The sequence below is a fragment of the Vespula pensylvanica genome, chromosome 16, assembly GCF_014466175.1.
Source record: "Vespula pensylvanica isolate Volc-1 chromosome 16, ASM1446617v1, whole genome shotgun sequence".
In the NCBI taxonomy this organism is placed as follows: domain Eukaryota; kingdom Metazoa; phylum Arthropoda; class Insecta; order Hymenoptera; family Vespidae; genus Vespula; species Vespula pensylvanica.
The window spans coordinates 390,554-401,491 of NC_057700.1; the positions used below are offsets into that span (position 1 = coordinate 390,554).

Below are 10,938 nucleotides of genomic sequence, written 5' to 3' on the forward strand. Positions count from 1 at the left end.
CCAAAAATAGCAACGATTTCATTGATCATCGTGTATGAACGATGTCCGTAGTAAGTTTTCACGATAATAAAGAATACAGCTCGCGTGTATGCCAAAGCGTCAAGTAATTAATACGATGATCGATCGAGTTCGTGTGTCGGCCTGAACGAAGTAGCACGTTCTTCTCGCAAAACGTTGTTTTCGTTCTAAGCTTTCTGCGAATTGGCCGTGTGCGTGAACGGATTATACGTGTCGCTGAAAGTAAAAGGATTCGTTAATTAATCAATAAGATGATGGTTAATTATAGTCGGCCAAAGCTTGTATAAACCAAGTCGTGTTTGATAAATCAATTGGAAATCGATTGTTCGACAATTTCTGCAATCGCTACACTTTTCAAATTATTTCCTTCTTTTCCCTTATACAAAATTGGGCTGCTGTGGGTGTTGCCAGGATACGATCGAAATACGCCAGCCGTACGAGCCTTGATTAAGTGAAAGACCGATTAACTGAAAGACAAATATGTCGAAACGTCGATTATTACGAACAATACCTGCGGGCTTTAATACCTCTAACGAGCAACGAGCGTAAGTTCATTGAGAAGGATTCGTTATTTCGAAAAATCACATAATAAACAAAGATCATTGTAATTATGAATCAATCATTACGGTTACACGGCAACGTATAATTTTATTCGTATTACCCTTCGTGTTGTTCACGGATTATATCCCGTTATATTACACTCTATTAAATGTCTGTTAAACGTGTCTCACTCGTATTAAGGGAATAACGATAAATATATTATAATATCGTTGCGTTGAAATAGGAAATAATTTTTTAAATTATTTCTTTCGAGCGACGTTCGATTTCTCGCACGTATCCAAGGCACACTATCGAGATTAAATTTATCTTCCTCCAACGTATGATCGTCAACGATCCTTTCGGAAACGATCGCTCTCTCGGCTCTTGGGATAGCTGCTAGGGGTGAACGAAAGATGACAGTTTTGCGATAGGATCCGACGTGCTGGAAAAAGACAACTTTACTTTCGCAACGAAACCTTCTCTACGAGTCTCCTCTTTTTTAGTTCGTTTTTAACAGACCGATCCGTGTACATTAGGTAGAACTTTGATGGACTTTAAATAAGCAATACCATTAATTGGACGATAATGAGAAGAAGTTACACGATAGTACTTTGATAGGATCATTGCCGTTATCGAGGCAAATACATTATTGATAGTTACTATACTCTATAAATTACTTTTAATTTTATCATCCAATCGACTCTTCCAATTAACAAACGCAACGAAAAGTTAAAGATTTCCAGGGGTATTTTAACGAAACGTTCGCTTAAATCATAATCTCGGCTAAGTTTTTTCGAATCTTACAAGACGTCCGAATGATCGAGAGGAAGCAAAAGGCGAATAAAACGATTTAAACTTTGCCTGGTATACCACTCGAACGTTCCTTCTCGTCGATTCGTCCGCACTTCGGTTAAACGAATCGACGTCGAGAAAGTACGTACGGTTCGCGTCATTAGCGCGTACACTAACTCCCATTAATTCTTTCATTCGGCAAAAAGGTGATCGATCGTTCTTCCCGTCCAGGATGGTAAAGAGAGCTAGGTAGAGAGAGAAGGAGGGAAAGGGAGAGGGAGAGGGAGAAGGAGAGAGAGCAAATAGGTAGAAAACAAATCGCTCTGTCAGCCGGTGTACTACGCGTTCTTCTAGCGAATCGCAAAATTCATACTCGACGTTGAAACTAGAAAGTTTTCTTAATAACGAATTCCAACGTCTGTTAGCCTGTCTCCACTGTGTAAGTAGGTCGCACCGCATACGATCCACCAGCTTGTATCTCCTTTACGATTACCATTGTACTTCTTTCATCTCTGATCCTGTACTTTATTATTTCTACCCGTTTCGATAAAAGAAACGTCGTTGACGATTGTAAACGAAGATCTTCTTTTTCTTTTTCCATTGAACGTAAATGACATTTTTGAGATTAATATCTACTATTTCAAACGTGTTACGATAGCTTTTCTAATCTTTCACTTTTATTTTGTTATACCACTAAGGCGGTTCGCGAAGAGATGTACGTCGGGTAACGCGTGTATTTGACACATATGTATGTACATGGGTTCTCGCACTTGCGGAGAACAAGTAGGAGTAACGTTGAAGCAGCCGACGCGTCGTCACGATACACGATGAGAGCCAAAAAAAGGAAAGAAAAAAAGAACGAAAAAAGAGAAGTAACGATCGGAGAACGCGAATATATGAAGATGCGTTTCTACGTCATTTACGTTCGCGAGCACGTACATACATACGTATGTAGATGCGTGCACCAGTATGTGCACGGAGAGAGAAAGAAAGAAGGAACGAAAGGAAGGCTCGTCGGATTTGCACTCGACTCCGGAAAATATAGTAAGCAACGCCACATGGCGCGTCTTGTTCTCTCCGGTAAAAAGTATACCAACGACGAAATCACTTTTTGTCGGGTAGCTAAAGCGTCGAAGGGTTGAACGATCGCCACGGGGGACTCGAGTGCTTGGAATTCTTTTTCTCTATTTCCCTTCCCTCTCCCTTCTCCTCCCCCATCTTCTTTCTCTCTATATCTTTTTCTTCGTTCTTCCTTTTTCTTCCCTACCTACGATAAATCTACGCTCGTCCTTACGATCGCTTAACGCTCTCCGGTGATAATTCTACTCTGACGATGATCATTTCTATTTCGCGCGTTTCTCGAAATTTATTATACTACATATATATGCGGTAATGTATACATATAAATATATATATATATATATATATATATATATAGTATCTGATATTTACTCGACTCTTGTTCGTTCGTACTACGACACTTTCCATTATGTAAAAAAAGGTAATACAATCGTTGATGTTTAATTCTCGCTCGAACGAAGAGAAAAGCACGTTTATATTTTCTCACCGTTCGTTGACAACGCGGGGGCTCGCACGCGCCAAGATTTAGCTGGTTTTACCGACGACGGGGTGACAGAAAAATAGTAAAACAGAGAGAGAGAGAGAGAGAGAGACAAGTCACCATCGAAAAACTATCAAATTTCGAGAGCACCGATAGACATTTACCGATGGTACGTCAAAAATTCATTTTCTACCTTTCAACTTGTCAATACACGTTTACCATATATTTCCCGATATTCGTCGAATAGAAAAGACTTCGTCTTTATATCTCATTGCAATCGTTATCAACAATATAAATACGATTTGTCAGCGCACGATCGTTTTTACGCGCTTTTAATTCTTCGAGCTAGCGCTCTACGTTTAATTCGTTCGTTCGTTCGAAACTCAGACTTCCACTCGGTCGACGTAGCACACGTTATCCTATTCGCACAATGGGACTTTGATTATCCTACGTGAATTAGAGTGAACAAAAATTCTGCACCGTGGGCACTTTCGACGCGCATCATCGATGAGACTATTTTTTCGGCGAGGACGATCCTTCCAAAGAGAACGACACGAGAATTTTGGCTCGTTAGCCATTCGCGTCTTTCGAATCGAATTATTGCCTCGAACATTGAACGGATGAAGATATTTGTGTTTCGTATTTTCATCGTTTTCGCTCAAGTCGATAAAATTAGTCGAGGTATACATTATAGGACGATTAAAAAAGCATTGCGTCATCGATAACGAATAGATTCGATTATTCGATTTAACACTCTTCGTAAATATAGATACACGCGAAAAGTTGCTCTCGTCGAGAGAGATCGCTCGAGATACGGGGAAGCATCGAAAGGAAGAATACTTAATCTTAGATCGGATCGGTGAAATTCGATAAGTAGCGAACAAACGTCAAAATTGTTCGACGAGCTCTCGTCAAAGAGATGAAAAGGAATTCCCTCTCGCACGAATTACCAGGAACAAGGTAACTTTGTAGCTTGGCGAGTTCTCTGTATCTACCTTATAGAGCAAACTATTTCGACTATCGAAGCTATGCTCGATACGTTCTTTGGGGAAGGCTATCTCTACAACGAGTCAAAGTACTCGATAATTTCCCGCTTATCGAGTTTATACGCGAGCGTAAGAGAGAGGGAAACGAGATCGAGAAGAAAGGAAAGTAGAAGAGTAAGTAGTAAGTACTCGTGATAGCACGTACCTTGATGAAACGCCGTTTTGCCGGTAGAGACGTGTCCAACGGCGGGATAAGCTGCAACGACGGCGTGTCCCATGCCATCGACGCCGAGGAACGTGACGATGGCCGCGAGCACAAGGATCATCTGGACTGTCCTGTCGGCTCTTGCTTCCTCCTCGACGGTACAAGCAGAACGACGAGTTTGGCCACTCATTCCTGAGTTCACACTCGAGACACTCGAGAACGATTCACCGATCGACGAACGGGGAGGAGGAAAAGGATCGTGCGATCGAAAAATTGAGATTCGCGCGGATATGGGAAAGAAAGGAAGGGGGGAGGAGGGGGAGGGAAAGGAGGAGGAGGAGGAGAAAGAGAGAGAAAGAAAGAAAGAGGAGTTGGGAAGGAGACGACAGATTGAACGTTCTCTCTCTTACTTCCCCTCTTGCGTCCCGGATTAGCGCACCTGATGTCGCCTGGAGCGCCTTCTGCGTGCGTGGCACGTGCTCCGTGCAGCTCCCGGCCAAACGACTCCACACATCTCCTTCGCCGCTTGTCTTCGACTACTTCCACGAGGAAGTACGCGGTTAACCTCACCGCGCTTGCCGCCTGCAACTTCCCGCTTCCCGCTTCCCGCTGGTTTCGCTTTCGCTTCTCCGCTTTTGCTTTCTGCCTCCGGCGTTTTCTTGCCTCTGTATTCTCTTATTCTCGGCGAGAGACGAGTTGGAAGGAGCGCGAAGGAAGCGAACGACGACACGAGACAACGTGATAACCACGCGAAACGCTAGACGAAGCGAGCCAACTCTGTCCCAAGGTCACGAGCACACGATAATCAAAAACACGCTATTCCTCTCTCTCTCTCTCTCTCTCTTTCTCTCTTGAGTTCGTACGAGAGAGAGAAGAATCGTCCAGTCTGGTTCTGTCTCGCGCGAATAAATATACGACAACGTGCAGGATAGTTCGTTATAGGTTTTAGATCTCGCAGGACGACGACGACGACGACGACGACGACGACCACGACGACGACGAAAGAAATCCTCGGCCTCCACCTCCTCCTCCTCTCCTCTCCTCTCCGCCACCACCACCACCGCGCACCACCTCCTCCTTCTCTCGAGGCCGGTCCTGGTCCCTCTGTCCCGGGCCGTAGACTGCTGCCTGCCTGCTCTTCAAAAGCCTCGGAGTACTGAGTACGCTCGGCGATCCTCCACCTCCGACTCCTCGGAGCACCGCCACCACCACCACCACCACTACCGCCAACCGCCGTCGATCTCTCCTACTCCAGCCAGCCAGCCAGCCTACCTACCTACCTACCTACCTACCTACCTACTACTACTACTACTACCACCACTATCATCCTCCTTCTCTCTACCTATGCGAGGACCACCCTCCGTTGCTCGCCGCCGATAAACTTCGTACGGGTATTCCCTTCCTTCTCTCTCTCTCTCTCTCTCTCCCTCTCTCCCTCTTTCTTTCTATCTCGCACCCTTCTTCTTCCTCTCCTGCAGGTACAAGCCGTCGCACGGGGAAAACGTCTCTCTCGCGGCGCAAGCGCCAACGAAAGCCCGTGCCCTGATGCCCGGGCACTGCTGCTGCCACTGCTGCTACTGCCGGTGTTGTTGCTGCTGCTGCTGCTGCTGCTGCTACTGCTGCTGCTATTGCTACTCCTGACTCCGCTCCTCTATCTCATCCTCTACCCATCGTTCCGGAGATCGACTCCCTTTCCTTCGATCTCTCTTTCTACTTTTCTTTTTCTTTCTTCGATGACGTTGCCCGCTCCTTTTACTTCCTCTCGTTCTTCCTTTCCAAAAGTATCCTTCCTATTTGCGACTGTTCTCGCAAATTTGACTGAGATACTTTCGCATAGATCCATCGATCTTCCGAATCGTTGTTGCAGCTCGTAGGTATTTCGTACGACCGATCGACGATACATTTAATCGCAGATATCTTTCGATTCTTCTTAAAGTACGAACGAGAATGTAATTTTATCGAGAATGCAATGCTACTCCTTTCACTTTGCTATGCGGTATACCTGGACGTCGAACCTTTCGCACCGATGTATGATATAGCGCGCGTGACGTGTCAAAGAACATTTTACGGCAAAGGATTAAAAGGGATAAGGGGACTTTTCGGTCTTTGCGTTTTCAGCGACACGGATCTAAAGAAAAGCCGTTGAGTTTTCTTCGAGCATCGTGGTCAAAGGTCAAAGAAAGACGAAAGCGATCGTCTGGAAATGACGGGCACAACGTGGCCGCGTATCTAGCAAAGTTCGCGAATACCGACGTCAACGTCGTTGAAAGGCGTTGGATCTCGACCTTGGGTTAGACCGCGTCGATCCGACGTTGCTCGCCTTTTCCTCTCGACTCCTCTTTCTCTCTCGAGAAAGAAAATAAATCGAGAGAGAAAAGGAAGGGGCGATATCGTAACGAGCTTCGTTATCGCTCTTCGCCAAAATAAAAACAATTTTTTGTTCGAGTTCGTAGTACGCCGATCGATAAGCGTGGACAACGAGAGAAAGGGAAGGAGAGAAGAACGAAATCCTGACCTTCGAGATGGATCTTTCGTTCGTCCAAACGATGTTAATACGAAGTCCGAATCAAACGCATTTTCATTGTATTTACAACGCATATCTCTCGTTCGTTCTTCTTTTTTAGCACGCTCGGTAATATTCACCTACGAGTTCAACGAACCGCTACATTTGCGTGCTCGCGTCGATGTGCCGCTCGAAAGCACGATGTGAATAAACAAATAAATTCATTTTTAATGCCGATGAAAATTACATACTAAATCTCGGTGCAACGAAATTCACGCGACATTTCCGACAAAATATCTCGCTGCATCAAATTTTGATTACGTCGCTTAAAAAAAAAAAAAAATAATAAAAGAAAGGAGAAACAAATATATCAATGGCCGTGGACGATCGTTAAGAATCGTTCGTGAAATTACGTTGTATAGGTATTACGCAATTCTAAGTCACAACGAGTGCTTACGTCGGTCGTATTCGCGTTAGGAAAGCATTGAAATACGTTTTAATCGCTTTTAAATACCTGTATGTTATCGGCTATCCAAATGTGCATATTTTAAGTCGAACTCTTGAAGTAGCGTGTTGCTCCATCGTCGGAAATGACGCAGTAGTAACTCGTTACCGGTCGGACGTTAATATTAAACTATCGTGATGACGCTTCGGCTTTCGAAGTACGAATGATTTGTAATCAACCTCTGCGCCGTACGCGATCTTTCGTTCTCTGTCCTTCTCCTCTTAATCACCTTCGCTTCCGAGAATCTCTTTCCTCTGTTTACAAGCGCGATATCGTATTAGATGTATAGGTAACGCCGACGGAGGTCACCTTACGGTAAATATCGCAAGGCCGGCGAATTCCAAAGAATTTTATATAATAGATATCGAGTAGGAACGATGTAATAATCGGTTGATGTGATACGTACTCGTTGGAAACGTTTCTAATAAAACCGATCGGGTAATAGAAATTGTATCTTTATTACGTGCCATCCGTCGAAATAGGGTCCTTATGAAGCAATTAGCACGAGAGATCTACGCAGATCGGCGAAATCGATTTGAGAAGACCGTACGAACGAGACGAAATTTAAAATGACGGAAATGATCGTCGGGGAATTACGAGGTACGATCAGTAGTCTCGTTAACGAGAGCAGACGTCTGCGATCAACTCGACCCGACCCACGTCACTGGGTGGGTCGTGAAACTACGGAGGGTAATGTGTAATCGACCTTGAACACTGAATAGAAACGTTGCACGTTCTCGAGAACGTTTAGTCGATCCGTGCTCGCGTTTCTACCAGCTGTAATGAGACGATGAGAGGGTTTGGAAAAATTTTCTAAAAAGTATTACTTAGGTATACCTTTACTTACGCTTATAGATACGTATATAGACGGAATTACGATCGAGCCACAAAGTTGAACGATTCGAATGGAAAGGTCGAAACGTCGAACGAAGAAAAAGAAACGAGGGAGCTACGAAAGGAGGTGCTGGTATTTTTTAAAGAATCGGAAAGCGTTCGAGCATCTTGGACGACGCTAACGTCCAACGGAAACTGTTTAGAATGAGCGACGATCGACAAAGGAAAGGAGTCTCCCTTTAGCAAAAACGAGAGCTAGCTTGGCTCTTTCTGTATCGAGGAAACAACTTGGAGAAGACGTTATTACCACCATGCATCTTTCGGATCGTTCCTACCTTTCTATCTCTTTGCTTTTCTATCAGGGCTCGATTGATTTTCTTAGCTCGTAGATGACTCTCTCCGAGGGAAGATTCTCCCTCGGAGGTTTGGGTTCGTTTATCGAAGCGACCCGAACAACACGAGTTTCTTTCTTTGAGTTAACGATGGGAAGGCTTAACGCGAGAATATCGACGAATCATCGATAAATGATCGATTAAATATGCACCACGAGGAGAGAGGGAGGGAGGGAGGGAGAGAGAAAAAATAGAGATTCATTTCTGAAACATACAGTAAAGTATGCTTTCAACCGTGCCCGTAAAATTCCTGTGTGAAAGTAATAAATTAAACGTCGGCTAATTAAGAGAAACGAGATGCACCGTAAGGTGTTCGTATCAAAAAGTTGAGAGAACAACTCCGATATTGGCTCGTATTAATTGAAAGCCGCGCCGGCTGAGATCTATCCGATAAGATAAATAGAAAATCGAAGTTCGAAGGAAGTTCGACGAGATGGAATAACTAAAATTACAGGAATTAACTTTGCTCGTAGTATTGCATAACTTTCTCGCGGAGCTTCCTAAAGTGACGTTCGAAATATTTGCCAAGACGTGGGAAACGATCGAACGGGATGTCTGGCAATATTTTTTTAAAAGTTAAACCGGCGTCGAAGAGGAAAGGGCATCGATGTGGATTAATAATTAATTAATCGAGGTAGACGAGAGAAACGTAGGGCGATTAATTTACAACGGCGCGATACATTTCCAAAAGTTTTTAATAGTTACGTACACACGTAGGTTACCTTGTCAATCAATTTCCACGAGGCGGAAGTTCGTAGAAATTTCTAATGATTACGAGCGTTAACGAGATTTGTTAACGTTGGAAGCATCCGTGCTTTTCGCGGCGGAAGGCGAGAGAAAGGAATTAAGGACGATGGAAGTGATTGTTTCGAAATTGAGACCAACTATTCCGTCGTTAACGTTAGAGCTCGCGAGGCGAAGTCTTTCCGCGTCAAAGATCTTTGTCCTTTTAGAAAATTTCTAACAAGCACGATTATCTTAACGGCCGAAACGCCGACGAATCGGAGAGTCTACGAACAAGAAGTGCGTATCTTTACTAGATATTCTAAAGTAAAGTATTACGATATAACGAAGATAGTTTCGCATTCGGAAAGTCGCATTACTGTGAAATTCATTAGGAAGAGATTCGAGCGTAGGTAACCATGCACGTGCGTGGAGGAAATTTCGTCGGTGGCAAAAGTTCGTCGTTGCATCGTATAAACTAAACACACGCACGTACACGTGTTTGCTTTCTCGTTAGTCCGTCTAAAATAAATTTTCCGTCCGTCGATTCGTACGAGAGACCGTGAAATTACTAAATATCGATACTGGGATAAAGAGGAGAACAAAAAAAAAAGAAAAAAAAAGAATAATAACTTTCAGCTCGTTTCGCGTGAACACGTTTCGTTGAGCGTTCGAGCGTGACGCACTGCGTGAATGACCATTACAAGAGGAATAATAATGATTATCGTTAGCAGCGTTACATATAGAGGGGCATACTAATTAAAAACAAAATTCCTCCTCGTAGTCGAGGTTCGTGACGCTTTTAGCAACGATTTTGCAACCCCGATCAGTGTTTACCCATGCTAATTAGCGCGAGCGTCGTACAAATTCGTATAATATTTCGCGCATATAGGTAACAAATGAAACAGCAGCGAAGCGTGAAAGTAATTAATTGCTCGCATTAGCAACGCCAAGGAAAGGCCATTGATTAACCTATTGCGCGCGCCAAGCCTGATGTGTTAATTTCTAATAATTATTTCCGCGCGCTTAATGCGCTAACTCCTATCAATAAACCGATGTCCAACGTTTACGACTCGCGTTAATGACGTTAAAACGCGCATCCCGGCTAGGCGTACGCTCTAGACGAATGTAATGGACGCGTAACTGCGCGTATCCTCGCTTCAACATCTTCGTCAAAGATCAGTTTTCGATTCGACACCGATATTACCCGTCCCTTGTTACGGCGAATATTACGCCCTCTTATTTTTCTTCTTTCTCCGTAGAGTTCTTTCTTCTTCGTTCTTTTTTCTTTTTTCTTTTTTTTTTTTCTTTCGCGCTCGCCACCGCAACACCGACCTTTTCATAATCACCGTAATAAAATCACGGTGCTGCCGAGGTAGCTCGCTTTTATGACCCCTTTTAACGCGTCTCTAATTAATTCTTGATACACCACCAAGACCGACTCGCGATAATCGTATCCAACGTTCCGAAGTTTATTTTGCGTTAAAAGGAAATAGAGGGAAGAGCACGAGTGCTTTATTATACATCGCAAAGTTACTCTCAAGTTCAACGATCAAGCGTCGATTAATCGTTATATTTTCTTTCTTTCTTTTTCTCCGACGATAACGTTCGAAAAGGAGTTAATAGAAAGTTCGAAAAAGAGAAAAGGTATACAGGAACAAAAAAAAGGGGGAACCCGTAAGAAACTTACGCCATTTGAAAAGCTACCCGTTCCTCTTCGAGTGGCTCAATTTCAGGATCGCCAAAGTTCATGCTCGCTTCACTTTCGGAACAGCGTAACTTTTCAAAATACTTTGCAGAAGGAAGCTCGGTCTCTTTTCGAGGTATAGTTTCGTGTTCGTTCTTTTAAAAAATGTACGCTCGAACGATCCCAAATGGG

The 10,938-nt window shown here is 43.7% G+C and overlaps 1 protein-coding gene across 1 annotated transcript in view; it reads right to left on the reverse strand.

The window, feature by feature from the left end:
- The window catches only part of LOC122634897 (lachesin-like), a 51,390-nt gene extending 45,688 nt beyond the window's left edge, over positions 1–5,702 (reverse strand). The window contains exon 1 of the mRNA XM_043824384.1: positions 4,103–5,702. Coding sequence (XP_043680319.1) covers positions 4,103–4,292 — 190 coding nt within the window. The 5' untranslated portion in view covers positions 4,293–5,702. The remainder of the gene's footprint in view (positions 1–4,102) is intronic.
- Between the last annotated feature and the right edge of the window lie 5,236 nt (positions 5,703–10,938).